General features: G+C 55.6%; 1 protein-coding gene across 2 annotated transcripts in view; it reads left to right on the top strand.

Moving 5' to 3' along the window:
- Positions 1 to 19,353, top strand: part of LOC140132366 (ranBP-type and C3HC4-type zinc finger-containing protein 1-like) — a 36,244-nt gene extending 16,891 nt beyond the window's left edge. For both annotated transcript variants that reach the window (XM_072151045.1, XM_072151046.1), the window contains 11 exons: positions 840 to 981; positions 1,058 to 1,148; positions 1,285 to 1,558; positions 1,970 to 2,073; positions 5,887 to 6,060; positions 13,372 to 13,532; positions 13,825 to 13,936; positions 15,148 to 15,327; positions 15,457 to 15,555; positions 17,136 to 17,279; positions 17,514 to 19,353. In XM_072151045.1, the coding sequence (XP_072007146.1) occupies positions 840 to 981; positions 1,058 to 1,148; positions 1,285 to 1,558; positions 1,970 to 2,073; positions 5,887 to 6,060; positions 13,372 to 13,532; positions 13,825 to 13,936; positions 15,148 to 15,327; positions 15,457 to 15,555; positions 17,136 to 17,279; positions 17,514 to 17,594 (1,562 nt within the window). In that variant the 3' untranslated portion in view covers positions 17,595 to 19,353. The remainder of the gene's footprint in view (positions 1 to 839; positions 982 to 1,057; positions 1,149 to 1,284; positions 1,559 to 1,969; positions 2,074 to 5,886; positions 6,061 to 13,371; positions 13,533 to 13,824; positions 13,937 to 15,147; positions 15,328 to 15,456; positions 15,556 to 17,135; positions 17,280 to 17,513) is intronic.

Consider the following 19,353-nt stretch of genomic DNA (forward strand, 5'->3'; position numbering starts at 1 on the left):
AGTACAGATCATGTAGTAGATGTGTCCTGCAGTCCTACGTAACACCACAGATAACACAGTGATATCTCTGAGTACAGATCATGTAGTAGATGTGTCCTGCAGTCCCATGTAACACCACAGATAACACAGTGATATCTCTGCGTACAGATCATGTAGTAGATGTGTCCTGCAGTCCTATGTAACACCACAGATTACACAGTGATATCTCTCTGAGTACAGATGATGTAGTAGATGTGTCCTGCAGTCCTATGTAACACCACAGATAACACAGTGATATCTCTGAGTACAGATCATGTAGTAGATGTGTCCTGCAGTCCCATGTAACACCACAGATAACACAGTGATATCTCTGCGTACAGATCATGTAGTAGATGTGACCTGCAGTCCTATGTAACACCACAGATAACACAGTGATATCTCTGAGTACAGATCATGTAGTAGATGTGTCCTGCAGTCCTATGTAACACCACAGATAACACAGTGATATCTCTGCGTACAGATCATGTAGTAGATGTGACCTGCAGTCCTATGTAACAGCACAGATAACACAGTGATATCTCTGAGTACAGATCATGTAGTAGATGTGTCCTGCAGTCCTATGTAACACCACAGATAACACAGTGATATCTCTGTGTACAGATCATGTAGTAGATGTGTCCTGCAGTCCTATGTAACACCACAGATAACACAGTGATATCTGAGTACAGATCATGTAGTAGATGTGTCCTGCAGTCCTATGTAACACCACAGATAACACAGTGATATCTCTGAGTACAGATCATGTAGTAGATGTGTCCTGCAGTCCCATGTAACATGGAGTCTCATGTATCTGATTGCAGAGGAGTTGGTGGTGCGGCTCAGCAGATCTATTGAAGCTGGAGACCAGAAAATGGCGTCACAGTTCGCTGCGGATCTCGCTAGACACAAGGTTCCGGTCCAGATCCAACTAAAGCCAGTTTGTTACCCAAAGAATGAGATCTGGTGAGTCATGTGACGCTCCGTTTTTTCTGTGATTGGTTCTGCGGGGCCCGGGATGACGTCTTCTCTCTGTCCGCAGTATGAAGGTCGGGGTGGAGGACGCTTCGGCGTCGGTGAACATCTCCACGTATGTGAGCGCTCACACTACAATCGCCGTCCTCAAGCAGCAGGTGAGTCCCCGCCCCCTGCACTACTCACAGCCAAAGCTTAGTTCTCAGGCGATTTCCTGGCACAGTACACATGTATGGTGATTGCAGCTTTGGCTGTGACTGGAGTACATGATGGTGTCTCTGGATCTCCCTGCAGATTTTCCGGGACTACCAGTTCCACCCCAGTATCCAGCGCTGGATCATCGGACAGTGTCTCTGCTCCGACGACCGCACTGTCGCCTCTTACGGGATCCGGAAAGATGGAGACACGGCGTTCCTCTACCTGCTGGGGGCGAAGCAGGCGAAGCTGAGCCAGCAGGACCCCTACAGCAGCAGCATCTACCAGCCCTTCACCACGGCGCCCCCCTCTGGCTGGGATGAGCGCAACAAGTATCACACGGTGCCGGCCCGGCCAGGGGCAAGGAACGGAGGTGAGTGAGTGCACCCCTAGAAATATGTTATAAATATATCATATTCCCTACATACGTGTAGTCCTGAAGGGGTTAAGGGGGGGCCTGGGCAAGTAGTTGGACCCCCACTGATTGTCATGTGGACATGGGACACAACGATCCCCTTTGCTTTCTAGAAGTGCTCAGAATTCCCAGCAGGAAGTGGTCACACATAGATGGGCTCCTTCCTTCTCCTCGTCCTGGGGTTATGGGGAGTTCCAGGAAGGAGCTGGGGTAAAGGTCACCTCCTGATTTGCATAGGACAAGGGTGAGTTGTGGGATTTCCTGCTGCGGGGTCAGATGCTGCAGAGTCTGGGCAGTAGAGAGGATCCTGCTGCGTCTTCTCAGGAATCTTCATCTTCTCTTCAGGTTTTTGTTTTGTTTGTTTTCCAGTTTCCCGGCCGGAGAAAATAGAATCTCAGAACCTCCACCTGGATCTCCTGTCCCTCAGCATGAACCAGAGACCCCCGATCCCCGCGCCCCCCTCCCCCGCACAGGTGAGTGACCTGTAATGCACTGCATGAGTATTAGGATATACCCCCTGCTGATGACACTCCGGTACTGCAGGGGGAGGACAGAGGGGTTTGGAGGGGGAGGACAGAGGGGTTTGGAGGAGGAGGAGGAGGACAGAGGGGTCTGGAGGAGGACAGAGGGGTCTGGAGGAGGAGGAGGAGGACAGAGGGGTCTGGAGGAAGAGGAGGAGGACAGAGGGGTCTGGAGGAGGAGGAGGAGGACAGAGGGGTCTGGAGGAGGAGGAGGAGGACAGAGGGGTCTGGAGGAGGAGGAGGAGGACAGAGGGGTCTGGAGGAGGAGGAGGAGGACAGAGGGGTCTGGAGGAGGAGGAGGAGGACAGAGGGGTCTGGAGGAGGACAGAGGGGTCTGGAGGAGGACAGAGGGGTCTGGAGGAGGACAGAGGGGTCTGGAGGAGGACAGAGGGGTCTGGAGGAGGAGGAGGAGGACAGAGGGGTCTGGAGGAGGAGGACAGAGGGGTCTGGAGGAGGAGGAGGAGGACAGAGGGGTCTGGAGGAGGAGGAGGAGGACAGAGGGGTCTGGAGGAGGAGGACAGAGGGGTCTGGAGGAGGAGGACAGAGGGGTCTGGAGGAGGAGGACAGAGGGGTCTGGAGGAGGAGGAGGAGGACAGAGGGGTCTGGAGGAGGAGGACAGAGGGGTCTGGAGGAGGAGGACAGAGGGGTCTGGAGGAGGACAGAGGGGTCTGGAGGAGGACAGAGGGGTCTGGAGGAGGACAGAGGGGTCTGGAGGAGGACAGAGGGGTCTGGAGGAGGACAGAGGGGTCTGGAGGAGGAGGAGGAGGACAGAGGGGTCTGGAGGAGGAGGAGGAGGACAGAGGGGTCTGGAGGAGGAGGAGGAGGACAGAGGGGTCTGGAGGAGGAGGAGGAGGACAGAGGGGTCTGGAGGAGGAGGAGGAGGACAGAGGGGTCTGGAGGAGGAGGAGGAGGAGGACAGAGGGGTCTGGAGGAGGAGGAGGAGGAGGACAGAGGGGTCTGGAGGAGGAGGAGGAGAACAGAGGGGTCTGGAGGAGGAGGAGGAGAACAGAGGGGTCTGGAGGAGGAGGAGGAGAACAGAGGGGTCTGGAGGAGGAGGAGGAGGACAGAGGGGTCTGGAGGAGGAGGAGGAGGACAGAGGGGTCTGGAGGAGGAGGAGGAGGAGGACGGAGGGGTCTGGCGGAGGAGGAGGACAGAGGCGTCTGGAGGAGGAGGAGGAGGACAGAGGGGTCTGGAGGAGGAGGAGGACAGAGGCGTCTGGAGGAGGAGGAGGAGGAGGAGGAGGACAGAGGGGTCTGGAGGAGGAGGAGGAGGAGGAGGAGGACAGAGGGGTCTGGAGGAGGAGGAGGACAGAGGGGTCTGGAGGAGGAGGAGGACAGAGGGGTCTGGAGGAGGAGGAGGACAGAGGGGTCTGGAGGAGGAGGAGGACAGAGGGGTCTGGAGGAGGAGGAGGAGGAGGACAGAGGGGTCTGGAGGAGGAGGAGAACAGAGGGGTCTGGAGGAGGAGGAGGAGGAGGACAGAGGGGTCTGGAGGAGGAGGAGAACAGAGGGGTCTGGAGGAGGAGGAGGAGGACAGAGGGGTCTGGAGGAGGAGGAGGACAGAGGGGTCTGGAGGAGGAGGAGGACAGAGGGGTCTGGAGGAGGAGGAGGACAGAGGGGTCTGGAGGAGGAGGAGGACAGAGGGGTCTGGAGGAGGAGGAGAACAGAGGGGTCTGGAGGAGGAGGAGAACAGAGGGGTCTGGAGGAGGAGGAGGAGGACAGAGGGGTCTGGAGGAGGAGGAGGAGGACAGAGGGGTCTGGAGGAGGAGGAGGACAGAGGGGTCTGGAGGAGGAGGAGGACAGAGGGGTGAGGAGGAGGAGGAGGACAGAGGGGTCTGGAGGAGGAGGAGGAGGAGGACAGAGGGGTCTGGAGGAGGAGGAGGACAGAGGGGTCTGGAGGAGGAGGAGGACAGAGGGGTCTGGAGGAGGAGGAGGACAGAGGGGTCTGGAGGAGGAGGAGAACAGAGGGGTCTGGAGGAGGAGGAGGACAGAGGGGTCTGGAGGAGGAGGAGGAGGACAGAGGGGTCTGGAGGAGGAGGACAGAGGGGTCTGGAGGAGGAGGAGGAGGACAGAGGGGTCTGGAGGAGGACAGAGGGGTCTGGAGGAGGACAGAGGGGTCTGGAGGAGGACAGAGGGGTCTGGAGGAGGACAGAGGGGTCTGGAGGAGGAGGAGGAGGACAGAGGGGTCTGGAGGAGGAGGACAGAGGGGTCTGGAGGAGGAGGAGGAGGACAGAGGGGTCTGGAGGAGGAGGAGGAGGACAGAGGGGTCTGGAGGAGGAGGAGGAGGAGGACAGAGGGGTCTGGAGGAGGAGGAGGAGGACAGAGGGGTCTGGAGGAGGAGGAGGAGGAAGACAGAGGGGTCTGGAGGAGGAGGAGGAGGAAGACAGAGGGGTCTGGAGGAGGAGGAGGAGGACAGAGGGGTCTGGAGGAGGAGGAGGAGAACAGAGGGGTCTGGAGGAGGAGGAGGAGAACAGAGGGGTCTGGAGGAGGAGGAGGACAGAGGGGTCTGGAGGAGGAGGACAGAGGGGTCTGGAGGAGGAGGAGGAGGACTGAGGGGTCTGGAGGAGGAGGAGGACAGAGGGGTCTGGAGGAGGAGGAGGACAGAGGGGTCTGGAGGAGGAGGAGGAGGAGGACAGAGGGGTCTGGAGGAGGAGGAGGACAGAGGGGTCTGGAGGAGGAGGAGGACAGAGGGGTCTGGAGGAGGAGGAGGACAGAGGGGTCTGGAGGAGGAGGAGAACAGAGGGGTCTGGAGGAGGAGGAGGACAGAGGGGTCTGGAGGAGGAGGAGGAGGACAGAGGGGTCTGGAGGAGGAGGAGGACAGAGGGGTCTGGAGGAGGAGGAGGAGGACAGAGGGGTCTGGAGGAGGAGGAGGAGGACAGAGGGGTCTGGAGGAGGAGGAGGAGGAGGACGGAGGGGTCTGGCGGAGGAGGAGGACAGAGGCGTCTGGAGGAGGAGGAGGAGGACAGAGGGGTCTGGAGGAGGAGGAGGACAGAGGGGTCTGGAGGAGGAGGAGGAGGAGGAGGACAGAGGGGTCTGGAGGAGGAGGAGGAGGAGGAGGAGGACAGAGGGGTCTGGAGGAGGAGGAGGACAGAGGGGTCTGGAGGAGGAGGAGGACAGAGGGGTCTGGAGGAGGAGGAGGACAGAGGGGTCTGGAGGAGGAGGAGGAGGAGGACAGAGGGGTCTGGAGGAGGAGAACAGAGGGGTCTGGAGGAGGAGGAGGACAGAGGGGTCTGGAGGAGGAGGAGAACAGAGGGGTCTGGAGGAGGAGGAGGAGGAGGACAGAGGGGTCTGGAGGAGGAGGAGGACAGAGGGGTCTGGAGGAGGAGGAGGACAGAGGGGTCTGGAGGAGGAGGAGGAGGAGGACAGAGGGGTCTGGAGGAGGAGGAGAACAGAGGGGTCTGGAGGAGGAGGAGGATGAGGACAGAGGGGTCTGGAGGAGGAGGAGGAGGACAGAGGGGTCTGGAGGAGGAGGAGGACAGAGGGGTCTGGAGGAGGAGGAGGAGGACAGAGGGGTCTGGAGGAGGAGGAGGAGGACAGAGGGGTCTGGAGGAGGAGGACAGAGGGGTCTGGAGGAGGAGGACAGAGGGGTCTGGAGGAGGAGGACAGAGGGGTCTGGAGGAGGAGGACAGAGGGGTCTGGAGGAGGAGGACAGAGGGGTCTGGAGGAGGAGGACAGAGGGGTCTGGAGGAGGAGGAGGCAGTGTCTAGTATAAGCCCTTAGGGCAGGGCCTTCCTCTTGCCCCTCTTACACCTCGTGTTTGCCCCGCAGCCCGGCTGGTCCTGCCCCCAGTGCACTTACATTAATAAGCCCACCCGCCCGGGCTGTGAGATGTGCAGCGCTGACCGTCCCGCAGACTACGTGGTGCCGCAGGAATATACACCGGATGAGACCGAGCGACGGCGGCTGCAGCAGGAGAAGGACAGCTATCAGCAGTACAAGAAGGTGAGCTGTTCTCCCCTGTTATCAGCCACTCTGCTTCTAGTACGGGATTGGTTAGTGTAGTGCAGCTCCCACAATGCATTGCATGATACAATACATGACAGGACATTACTGTGAATGCAGCTCTGGATGTAACTAGAGTCCTGATGTATCTCAGTATTTACTGGTGTAGTGTGGAGGCTCCAGGTGGTATAGAGAGGAGTCAGTGGCGCTGCCTGCAGCTTCATCTCCCCCTTCCCCATGACGCCAGTTATCGCCCGCCGTTTGTCAGCGCTTCCTGCACCACTCGCCCCTCACGTGCTCTGCCCTCCCCCCGAACATCTGAGCTGTAGCCTTCATTATGCTGGTTACCTCCATGTACAACTACATGCACACCCGGCTCTGCTATTACCTCCATGTACAAGTACATGCACACCCGGCTCTGCTATTACCTCCATGTACACGTACATGCACACCCGGCTCTGCTATTACCTCCATGTACAAGTACATGCACACCCGGCTCTGCTATTACCTCCATGTACATGCACACCCGGCTCTGCTATTACCTCCATGTACAAGTACATGCACACCCGGCTCTGCTATTACCTCCATGTACAAGTACATGCACACCCAGCTCTGCTATTATCTCCATGTACATGCACACCCGGCTCTGCTATTACCTCCATGTACATGCACACCCGGCTCTGCTATTACCTCTATGTACAAGTACATGCACACCCGGCTCTGCTATTACCTCCATGTACACGTACATGCACACCCAGCTCTGCTATTACTTCCTTATACAAGTACATGCACACCCAGCTCTGCTATTACCTCCATATACATGCACACCCAGCTCTGCTATTACCTCCTTATACAAGTACATGCACACCCAGCTCTGCTATTACCTCCATATACATGCACACCCAGAGCTGCTGTTACCTTCACATATCCACCATATACATGCACACTCCACCAGATGCAGGCATGCTCCTGCAGACTCCAGCTTACACATGCACACCCAGCATTGACCCCACCCCCCCAACCTGTAAAAGCGCACACACAGCTATTTCTCCATCTTCCATCATACAGATGCACTCTGTGATTTATTCAGACTCCCATCACGTTTTGAAACGCATTACAACATCTGAGGAGAGGGGATTTGCCTATTTACATGACTGTTAATATTTGTGTTTACAAAACGCATGCATTAAATGCCACATGTGACTGCACCCGAGGAGAGATTTGCCTAATTAAACATATCTGTTTACAAAATGCTATAGTTAACGTTGTGTGTGTAAACATTGCATTCAATAAGTTAACATATGTTTTGTAAATGCAATGTTTACAGCAATGTAATCGGACAAATCTCCTCTTCTAAGGCTGTGGTCACACGTTCCACTAGTGTTGCGCTAGTGCACAGGGGGCGGGCCTTGGCCTGATCGCATATGCGTTTCCTGAGAAATGCATGCGATCATAATCAGGACCCGGTGCCGTGCATTTATACAGTACAGGACATCAGGAAACACATATAGGATCGGGCCGAGGCCCTCATTGCTCTGCCCCAGCCTACATACACACGCACTCTCAGCCCGGCTTCTCACCACTACACCGCTCGCTGTCCGCTCTTCCTCCGGGTGTGCATGTGTGTTCAGTGGAGATGCAGGTTGTTCTTTGTATTGTGTATGAAGCCCCCCAGATTGTAGACCCCCCGGACCCTTTAATATTTGGTGACAGACTCCTCTTCTCTTCTTTCTTTCTCCAGGAAAAAGGAAGAAGAGAAGCGGCGCCCCCCTCCCAGCACCAGCCCAGCGCCGACTCTCTGGACGATTTTACCTTTCTGCAATAATTACACCCCCACCCCCCCGGGGGCGGGGCCAGGCCAGGCCGGGATCGGCATTTCCCTGGATAGTGACATCATCAGTCACGACTAAACCGTGGGAACCCCTGCACTGCCTCCTGTGGCCTGGGGGAGCATTGCGGTACTGCCGCAGGGGGCGAGGCAACGATCAAACAGACTCCTAACGAGAGACTTTACCCGACTGGTTTTAATTAGAAAATTACTGAAGGAGGAGGAAGTCACCGCGTCTCTTAAAGGGATTGCAGGATTGTAGCTTCCCCAAGTGCACTGGGGGGGGGGGGTGTCCTCACACTGCTGTGCTCTGTGCTCTCTTCAGCCAGTGTTATGTATTGTCCCTGGAGAGATGTGTAATCAGACCTCACACTGCTGTGCTCTGTACTCTCTGCAGCCAGTGTTATGTATTGTCCCTGGAGAGATGTGTAATCAGACCTCACACTGCTGTGCTCTGTGCTCCCTGCAGCCAGTGTTATGTATTGTCCCTGGAGAGATGTGTAATCAGACCTCACACTGCTGTGCTCTGTACTCTCTGCAGCCAGTGTTATGTATTGTCCCTGGAGAGATGTGTAATCAGACCTCACACTGCTGTGCTCTGTGCTCCCTGCAGCCAGTGTTATGTATTGTCCCTGGAGAGATGTGTAATCAGACCTCACACTGCTGTGCTCTGTGCTCCCTGCAGCCAGTGTTATGTATTGTCCCTGGAGAGATGTGTATGATGTGACCTCTGTATCCGGCATCTGTTGATTACTTCAACAGTCAAACAGAGGGGAGGGTTTTTAGAGCTGCTCAATGCAGAGAGAGAAGAGCACAGCAGTGTGAGGACAAGACCCCCATTTCTACAAACAACATACACAGCAGTCTGATTACACATCTGTCCAGAGACGATACATAACACTGGCAGCAGAGAACACAGTGCACAGCAGTGTGAGGTCTGATTACACATCTGTCCAGAGACGATACATAACACTGGCAGCAGAGAGCACAGAGCACAGCAGTGTGAGGTCTGATTACACATCTGTCCAGAGACGATACATAACACTGGCAACAGAGAGCACAGAGCACAGCCGTGTGAGGTCTGATTACACATCTCTCCAGGGACAGTACATAACACTGGCTGCAGAGAGCAAAGAGCACAGCAGTGTGAGGTCTGATTACATATCTCTCCAGGGACAATACATAACACTGGCTGCAGAGAGCACAGAGCACAGCAGTGTGAGGTCTGATTACACATCCCTCCAGGGGCAATACATAACACTGGCTGCAGAGAGCACAGAGCACAGCAGTGTGAGGTCTGATTACATATCTCTCCAGGGACAATACATAACACTGGCTGCAGAGAGCACAGAGCACAGCAGTGTGAGGTCTGATTACACATCTCTCCAGGGACAATACATAACACTGGCTGCAGAGAGCACAGAGCACAGCAGTGTGAGGTCTGATTACACATCTCTCCAGGGACAGTACATAACACTGGCTGCAGAGAGCACAGAGCACAGCAGTGTGAGGTCTGATTACACATCTCTCCAGGGACAGTACATAACACTGGCTGCAGAGAGCACAGAGCACAGCAGTGTGAGGTCTGATTACACATCTCTCAGAGGACACACCTGCTGACAGATCCATTTAAAGGGGAATTCCACCTGGATCTCTGTGTATTGGCTATTCTGTAGATTCTACGTTTTGGATCTGCCTGGAGTAGTTCTGCCACCAAACGGAGGAAATTATAAAAATTATATTACAATGGATGCCCCCATCCCTGTTGTGTATATGATGCATGTTAGTGCCTTATACCTCCGCTCATGGCGGTCACATGATCAGGACTTGCGCCTCTTATTTATTGACTTGTTGCTTGTATCCTGGCCCTCCCCTTTAACAACGTTACAATGTTGCAGATAGAGGGGCGGGGCATCTGTAGAACCTGATGCTGCACAGCTGCCAGGGCACAGCTATTGGATTGTAATTATATGCCACACCCATCACATAACCACACCCCCATAGTCATGTGATCTCACTCCATTGTGGCCAGTTCTGGATTTAGAGGATTTTATAATTTTTTTTAGTTATTGCAGAATATATTCTATGTTATTTTGGGCAGGTGGGCGGGACTGTGGGCGGGGTCATAGGGAGGACTGGACGAAGGCTTCGTGCGTTGCAATGCCGCAGTGTTCTGTGTATTCCCATGCTGCTAGCCCGGACCCCTGTCTGTACAATGATGAATCCACTGCTGAGCGGCGCCCCCACCGCGCTCCACTCGCCCCCACCGCGCTCCGCTGACTAGAGGATAGGACACAATAATCTGGAGAAGCCCCGCACCATGGAGACAGATTTGTGTCCAGATTTGTAGATACTTCTTAAAGGGGTTCCCCACTAATCTGTAAAATCTGGTTAATTAGGCAGCAGAGGGAGGAGTGATGTGCTGCTGGCTAGGGGGCGGAGCATGAGAGCCTCAGCCCCGCCCTCCAGTCCACACTGCTGTATTAATCAGATTTGCTTTGGGGGCGGAGCTTAGGTCTTAACACCGAGATGCTTCAACCTGCAATTAAAGTGACAACCCAACATTTCTCAGGTCTCCTTCAATGCAATGTTCTCTAGTCACATCCAGAGCTGCATCAGGAATTCTGCTTATCTTCTGTGAGAGCAGCTTCATGTGTGATTTGGATATTGGAGTAGAGGTCATGGAGGGCGTGACTGCAGACTTGTGATGGCAGCTCTGGATGTGACTAGAGTATAACCTGTGCCTTAGTACCAGATGCAGTGGTGGTGGATATGTGGTGTAGCTCACAGGCAGACGTTCCCTCCATGGTGAGGTGTCCCTGGGGTGCTCGCTCAGCGGTGGTCCGGTGATTCTCAGGTATTTTACTGTTAAGTAATTTGTAACTTCTGCAAAAAAGTAATAAATCAGTTTCTACTGACACTCGGCGTTCTATTCATTGACTGTTACTGTCAGTGAGGAGCACAAATCATAGTGTGGTATGCGGTATAATATTACATGTGTATGGTATGGCGGTGTAATATTACATGTGTATGGTATTGCGGTGTAATATTACACGTGTACGGTATGGCGGTGTAATATTACACGTGTACGGTATGGCGGTGTAATATTACACGTGTACGGTATGGCGGTGTAATATTACACGTGTACGGTATGGCGGTGTAATATTACACGTGTACGGTATGGCGGTGTAATATTACACGTGTATGGTATGGCGGTGTAATATTACACGTGTATGGTATGGCGGTGTAATATTACACGTGTATGGTATGGCGGTGTAATATTACACGTGTATGGTATGGCGGTGTAATCTTACACGTGTATGGTATGGCGGTGTAATATCACACGTGTGTGGTATGGCGGTGTAATATCACACGTGTGTGGTATGGCGGTGTAATATCACATGTGTATGGTATGGCGGTGTAACATTATACGTGTATGGTATGGCGGTGTAACATATGTGTACATGTATCTTGCTCCTGGTCCGTCATTTCAGCGTTGCGTCTCGTTGCGGTGACGCGTGTTTCTGAGAAGTGTCCTGAGCGGTGACCACAGCATCAGCCTTGGTGGTTTTCAGCAGGATGTCGCCCATCCCCATCTTATACTCCAGTTACATCCAGAGCTGCATCATAAAATCACTCATTTGCCTTTATTACAGCTGCCTGCAGAGTTATGACTACACAAAAGTGATTTGTAGTCTGTAACCAAGGCGATACATGGAGCGTCGGGCCCTATAGATTCCGGGGGAGGGGTAGATGTAGCAGGGCTGGGTCCTATAGATTCCGGGGGAGAGGTAGATGTAGCAGAGCTGGGACCTATAGATTCCGGGGGAGGGGTAGATGTAGCAGAGCTGGGACCTATAGATTCCGGGGGAGGGGTAGATGTAGCAGAGCTGGGTCCTATAGATTCCAGGGGAGGGGTTGATGTAGCAGAGCTGGGTCCTATAGATTCCGGGGGAGGGGTAGATGTAGCAGAGCTGGGTCCTATAGATTCCGGGGGAGGGGTAGATGTAGCAGAGCTGGGACCTATAGATTCCGGGGGAGGGGTAGATGTAGCAGAGCTGGGTCCTATAGATTCCGGGGGAGGGATAGATGTAGCAGAGCTGGGTCCTATAGATTCCGGGGGAGGGGTAGATGTAGCAGAGCTGGGTCCTATAGATTCCGGGGGAGGGGTAGATGTAGCAGAGCTGGGACCTATAGATACCAGGGGAGGGGTAGATGTAGCAGAGCTGGGTCCTATAGATTCCGGGGGAGGGGTAGATGTAGCAGAGCTGGGTCCTATAGATTCCGGGGGAGGGGTAGATGTAGCAGAGCTGGGTCCTATAGATTCCGGGGGAGGGGTAGATGTAGCAGAGCTGGGTCCTATAGATTCCGGGGGAGGGGTAGATGTAGCAGAGCTGGGACCTATAGATTCCGGGGGAGGGGTAGATGTAGCAGAGCTGGGTCCTATAGATTCTGCGGGAGGGGTAGATGTAGCAGAGCTGGGACCTATAGATTCCGGGGGAGGGATAGATGTAGCAGAGCTGGGTCCTATAGATTCCGGGGGAGGGGTAGATGTAGCAGAGCTGGGTCCTATAGATTCCGGGGGAGGGGTAGATGTAGCAGAGCTGGGACCTATAGATACCAGGGGAGGGGTAGATGTAGCAGAGCTGGGTCCTATAGATTCCGGGGGAGGGGTAGATGTAGCAGAGCTGGGTCCTATAGATTCCGGGGGAGGGGTAGATGTAGCAGAGCTGGGTCCTATAGATTCCGGGGGAGGGGTAGATGTAGCAGAGCTGCGACCTATAGATTCCGGGGGAGGGGTAGATGTAGCAGAGCTGGGTCCTATAGATTCCGGGGGAGGGGTAGATGTAGCAGAGCTGGGACCTATAGATTCCGGGGGAGGAGTAGATGTAGCAGAGCTGGGACCTATAGATTCCGGGAGAGGGGTAGATGTAGCAGAGCTGGGACCTATAGATTCCGGGGGAGGGGTAGATGTAGCAGAGCTGGGACCTATAGATTCCGGGGGAGGGGTAGATGTAGCAGAGCTGGGTCTTATAGATTCCGGGGGAGGGGTAGATGTAGCAGAGCTGGGACCTATAGATTCCGGGGGAGGGGTAGATGTAGCAGAGCTGGGTCCTATAGATTCCGGGGGAGGGGTAGATGTAGCAGAGCTGGGACCTATAGATACTGGGGGAGGGGTAGATGTAGCAGAGCTGGGACCTATAGATTCCGGGGGAGGGGTAGATGTAGCAGAGCTGGGTCCTATAGATACTGGGGGAGGGGTAGATGTAGCAGAGCTGGGACCTATAGATTCCGGGGGAGGGGTAGATGTAGCAGAGCTGGGTCCTATAGATACTGGGGGAGGGGTAGATGTAGCAGAGCTGGGTCCTATAGATACTGGGGGAGGGGTAGATGTAGCAGAGCTGGGACCTATAGATACTGGTGGAGGGGTAGATGTAGCAGAGCTGGGACCGCGCTCCTGACTCCAGGCTCTTTCCTCTCAGGCGCAGGAGATGGAGCGGCAGCAGAATTTCCTGCACCTCATGCAAATGGACAACGAGGTTCTGATCCCCAACCAGGAGCCCATAGAGTGTCAGATCTGCTTCACGGATGTCCCTGCGGGGGATGGGGTTCTGCTGCGGGAGTGCCTGCATAGCTTCTGTAGGTAAGTGTGCGCACACTGGTCACATGTCCTCTGTATGAGACCTTCACCGAGCAGTCGTAACATCGCACCCAACTGCATTCTGAGGCCTGGACACATCCGCAGCAGATCCTGTAAGTGTTCTATGTGGTTCAGGCATGTTCTCTGGGGGCCTTGTACTGTTGATAGTGGCCACTACCAGTGCACAATGTGCAGGTAGGTTGGAGATGTAACATGCACATGATGTCCAGCCTCTCGCTCCACCCCCGCCCGGCTCGCAGCAGAGTCCTCAACGCTTCCTTGTCTGCCTCCACAGGGAGTGTCTGAGACAAGTGGTGAACACCTGCCAGGACCCCGAGGTGTCCTGTCCTTTCCGGGATGACGTGTACGCCTGTGACTGCAAGCTGCAGGAGAGGGAGGTCCGAGCGGTGAGTGACCCGTCCACCCCCGGGGGCCTCTGCGGGTGCCCCGTCCACCCCTTCTTTCTCTGCACACTTTCTTCAGTCTCTGCTCTTCTTCCATGCACGTCCTATTCCCTCAGGACTGTCTTGTGCTCTTCTTTCTTCCTTTTCTTCCCTCTTTCTTGCTTACTTTTTGGCTGACGGCCTTCAATCTCTGCTCTTTTCTTTCTCTGCTGCCATTATTCTTTCTCCTGTGCTCTTCTTCCTCTGCTCATCCTCTCTCCACCTTCTCTGCTCTCTTTTTACCCTTCTGCCTCCTCTGCTCTCCCTCCTCCTCACACGTCTGTTCCCCTCCCCTGCTCTCCCTCCCATGCACTCCCTCCACTGCACTCCCTTCCTCTGCTCTTCTCTCCCTTCCTCTGCTCTTCTCTCCCTTCCTCTGCTCTTCTCTCCCTTCCTCTGCTCTTCTCCCCTTCCTCTGCTCTTCTCTCCTTCCTCTGCTCTTCTCTCCTTCCTCTGCTCTTCTCTCCCTCCTCTGCTCTTCTCTCCCTCTTCTGCTCTTCTCTCCTTTCTTCTGCTCTTCTCTCCTTTCTTCTGCTCTTCTCTCCTTTCTTCTGCTCTTCTCTCCTTTCTTCTGCTCTTCTCTCCTTTCCTCTGCTCTTCTCTCCTTTCCTCTGCTCTGCTCTCCTTTCCTCTGCTCTGCTCTCCCTTCCTCTGCTCTGCTCTGCTCTCCCTTCCTCTGCTCTGCTCTGCTCTCCCTTCCTCTGCTCTGCTCTCCCTTCCTCTGCTCTGCTCTCCCTTCCTCTGCTCTGCTCTCCCTTCCTCTGCTCTGCTCTCCCTTCCTCTGCTCTGCTCTCCCTTCCTCTGCTCTGCTCTCCCTTCCTCTGCTCTGCTCTCCCTTCCTCTGCTCTGCTCTCCCTTCCTCTGCTCTGCTCTCCCTTCCTCTGCTCTGCTCTCCCTTCCTCTGCTCTGCTCTCCCTTCCTCTGCTCTGCTCTCCCTCCTCTGCTCTGCTCTCCCTTCCCTTCCTCTGCTCTCCCTTCCCTTCCTCTGCTCTCCCTTCCCTTCCTCTGCTCTCCCTTCCCTTCCTCTGCTCTCCCTTCCCTTCCTCTGATCTCCCTCCCCTTCCTCTGCTCTCCCTTCCCTTCCTCTGCTCTCCCTCCCCTTCCTCTGCTCTCCCTTCCCTTCCTCTGCTCTCCCTCCTCCTCACACGTCTGTCCCCCTCCTGATTGCCTTGCAGTTGGTGTCGGGGGATGAGTACAGCCGCTTCCTGGAGCGCAGCCTGGTGGTGGCGGAAAGCAGAACCCAGAACAGTTACCACTGCCGGACGGCCGACTGCAAGGGCTGGTGCATCTATGAGGACAATGTCAATGAGTTCATCTGTCCCATCTGCCAAGCTCAGAACTGCCTGACCTGCAAGGTACAGGGGCCGGGGCCGACGGGTGCGGGAGGGCAGCCGGGGCCGACGGGTGCGGGAGGGCAGTCGGGGCTACCACTGGGGCAGGTAATGGGATGTTCCCTCACATGTTTCATCCTTTCACCCCCCCAGGCCATACATGATGGGATGAACTGCAGGGAATATCAGGATGATTTGCGTATCCGCGCCCAGAAAGATTTAGACGCCGAACAGACCAACAACATGCTGAAGGTGAGGAGCAGGCAACTGCGTCATCAGAGGAGCTGTGTGCGGGAAGGTGTCTGCTGTACATGTGTGTGCGGGTGCCTGCTGGTGTGTACATGTGTGAAAACGTGTCTGCTGGTGTGCACAGGCTCGTGCTGCTGTGTACATGTCTCTGCCAGTGTGTACAGGTTCATGCTGCTGTGTGCATGTATCTGCCAGTGTGCACAGGTTCGTGCTGCTGTGTGCATGTATCTGCCAGTGTGCACAGGTTCGTGCTGCTGTGTGCATGTATCTGCCAGTGTGCACAGGTTCGTGCTGCTGTGTGCATGTATCTGCCAGTGTGTACAGGCTCGTGCTGCTGTGTGCATATATCTGCCAGTGTGCACAGGCTTGTGCTGCTGTGTGCATGTATCTGCCGCTGTGCACAGGTTCATGCTGCTGTGTGCATGTCTCTGCCAGTGTGTACAGGTTCATGCTGCTGTGTGCATGTATCTGCCAGTGTGCACAGGTTCGTGCTGCTGTGTGCATGTATCTGCCAGTGTGCACAGGTTCGTGCTGCTGTGTGCATGTATCTGCCAGTGTGCACAGGTTCGTGCTGCTGTGTGCATGTATCTGCCGCTGTGCACAGGTTCATGCTGCTGTGTGCATGTCTCTGCCAGTGTGTACAGGTTCATGCTGCTGTGTGCATGTATCTGCCAGTGTGCACAGGTTCGTGCTGCTGTGTGCATGTATCTGCCAGTGTGCACAGGTTCGTGCTGCTGTGTGCATGTATCTGCCAGTGTGCACAGGTTCGTGCTGCTGTGTGCATGTATCTGCCGCTGTGCACAGGTTCATGCTGCTGTGTGCATGTCTCTGCCAGTGTGTACAGGTTCGTGCTGCTGTGTGCATGTATCTGCCAGTGTGCACAGGTTCGTGCTGCTGTGTGCATGTATGTGCCGGTGTGCACAGGTTCGTGCTGCTGTGTGCATGTATCTGCCAGTGTGCACAGGTTCGTGCTGCTGTGTGCATGTATCTGCCGGTGTGCACAGGTTCGTGCTGCTGTGTGCATGTATCTGCCAGTGTGCACAGGTTCGTGCTGCTGTGTGCATGTATCTGCCAGTGTGCACAGGTTCGTGCTGCTGTGTGCATGTATCTGCCAGTGTGCACAGGTTCGTGCTGCTGTGTGCATGTATCTGCCAGTGTGCACAGGCTCGTGCTGCTGTGTGCATGTATCTGCCAGTGTGCACAGGTTCGTGCTGCTGTGTGCATCTATCTGCTGCTGTGTACAGGTTCGTGCTGCTGTGTGCATGTATCTGCCGGTGTGCACAGGTTTATGCTGCTGTGTGCATGTCTCTGCCAGTGTGTACAGGTTCGTGCTGCTGTGTGCATGTATCTGCTGCTGTGTACAGGCTCGTGCTGCTGTGTGCATGTATCTGCTGCTGTGTACAGGCTCGTGCTGCTGTGTACATGTCTCTGCCGGTGTGTACAGGTTTGTGCTGCTGTGTGCATGTATCTGCCAGGGTAGAGCTTTGCCTTGTTGCAGGTGAATGATAAACTAAACATATGCGCTGCCTGTAGGGGGAGACGGCGAGCTCTGGGATGTAACCTGCACCTCCCTCTATTCTCAGACCCTGCTGCAGACGGGGGAGGCCATGTACTGCCCGGCCTGTAAGATTATCGTCCAGAAGAAGGACGGCTGTGACTGGATCCGCTGCACCATGTGCCAGACTGAGATCTGCTGGGTCACCAAGGGCCCTCGCTGGGGGCCACAGGTAACTGCACGGGACATGCCCTCCGCTATTACTAATCTAATGATTCTCTGGCTTCCTGCTTGCTGTCAGTGAATGGATCTAGAGCCGATGATTATCCTCACTGATACACTGTAACGATTTTGCAATGGAGAGAACATGACTTGTACCCAGGAGGCACCATGAGAGCCCAGGGAAAGAACAAGAGCGGCCACTTACCCGCTGATCATACTGACCGGTCTCTTCTTCTGTGCGCAGGGCCCCGGGGACACGTCTGGGGGATGTCGGTGCAATGTGAACGGACGGAAATGTGACCCCCGGTGTCAGAACTGTCACTGATGGGCAGGAAGGCGAGAGACGCGGCTCCTCCATCACGTCCCTGGTCACCATGGCCCACGCCTCGGGACAGCGGGAAGACACTACTACAACCTATGCAGAAGGATGACTCCTCCTCACCACAGGGGGCAGCGGCTCCTCCTCACCACAGGGGGGCAGCACTCACTCCTCCTCACCACGGGGGGCAGCGACTCCTCCTCACCACGGGGGGCAGCACTCACTCCTCCTCACCACAGGGGGGCAGCGACTCCTCCTCACCACAGGGGGCAGCACTCACTCCTCCTCACCACAGGGGGCAGCACTCACTCCTCCTCACCACAGGGGGGCAGCGACTCCTCCTCACCACAGGGGGCAGCACTCACTCCTCCTCACCACAGGGGGCAGCACTCACTCCTCCTCACCACAGGGGGGCAGAGACTCCTCCTACCCTCCACGGGGGGGGAGGGGCAGCGACTCCTCCTCCCCTCCACGGGGGGCAGTGGCTCCTCACCATGGGGGGGGCAGCACTCACTCCTCCTCACCACAGGGGGCAGCGACTCCTCCTCACCACAGGGGGCAGCACTCACTCCTCCTCACCACAGGGGGGGGGGGCAGCGACTCCTCCTCCCCTCCACGGGGGGCAGTGGCTCCTCACCATGGGGGGGCAGCACTCACTCCTCCTCACCACAGGGGGCAGCACTCACTCCTCCTCACCACAGGGGGGGGGCAGCGACTCCTCCTCCCCTCCATGGGGGGCAGTGGCTCCTCACCATGGGGGGGCAGCACTCACTCCTCCTCACCACAGGGGGCAGCGACTCCTCCTCACCACAGGGGGCAGCACTCACTCCTCCTCACCACAGGGGGGGGGGCAGCGACTCCTCCTCCCCTCCACGGGGGGCAGTGGCTCCTCACCATGGGGGGGCAGCACTCACTCCTCCTCACCACAGGGGGCAGCACTCACTCCTCCTCACCACAGGGGGGGGGCAGCGACTCCTCCTCCCCTCCATGGGGGGCAGTGGCTCCTCACCATGGGGGGGCAGCACTCACTCCACATTTCATAGACTCTCGTATCGGTCAGGATTATTATTCAGAGCAGAAAATTTGAGATTTTAATTTCACGTTAAAGGGGAAGTTCCAGTATTATTTATCATCGCAGCCATGAGTGCGGCCCCCAAGGTCAGGAGCCTGATGCCCCGGGATGCAGGGGTCCCCGATGTAGGACCTGCCACATCACACACATCAGGATTATTACATGTGGGTGACTGAGATATAAGGGCCGACGCCTGAGAGACAACAAGGAGCCCAGCAGGATCAGGCCTGCAGCTCTGGATGTGACTGGAGCACAAGCCATGTACTATGATACACAGGACTCTACACTCTGCCTTATTGCCGACACTTTGCTTCCCCCTCGCAGAATTCCTGGCTCCCCGTTTCGTCAATCTCTTTCTCCCGCTACATCGTTCCCGGTTCTCGTTGTCTCTCGTCCTCCTATGACTTCCTGTTTTGCTCTCCCCCTGATTTCGGGTGGCATCACCCGACTACATCCTCCTGCAATCTCCCAGCCTTCCCCCTCCCTGCAGCGTCTCCTCCACCTCTCGGGAGTCTCTTCTCCTGCGTCTTCCAAGGTCTCCCTCCTCTTGATGAGATCTCGTTTCTTCCTTCTCTCTCGGGTCTCTGTGTTATTTTGTTTTTTTTTTCTTTAGGGGTGAATAAAACCATATATATATTTTGATTGTATATTTGTAATTTATCTTCTGATTTACATTAAAGTCATTACAGATCA

This window comes from Engystomops pustulosus, chromosome 5, assembly GCF_040894005.1.
Source record: "Engystomops pustulosus chromosome 5, aEngPut4.maternal, whole genome shotgun sequence".
NCBI lineage: Eukaryota > Metazoa > Chordata > Amphibia > Anura > Leptodactylidae > Engystomops > Engystomops pustulosus.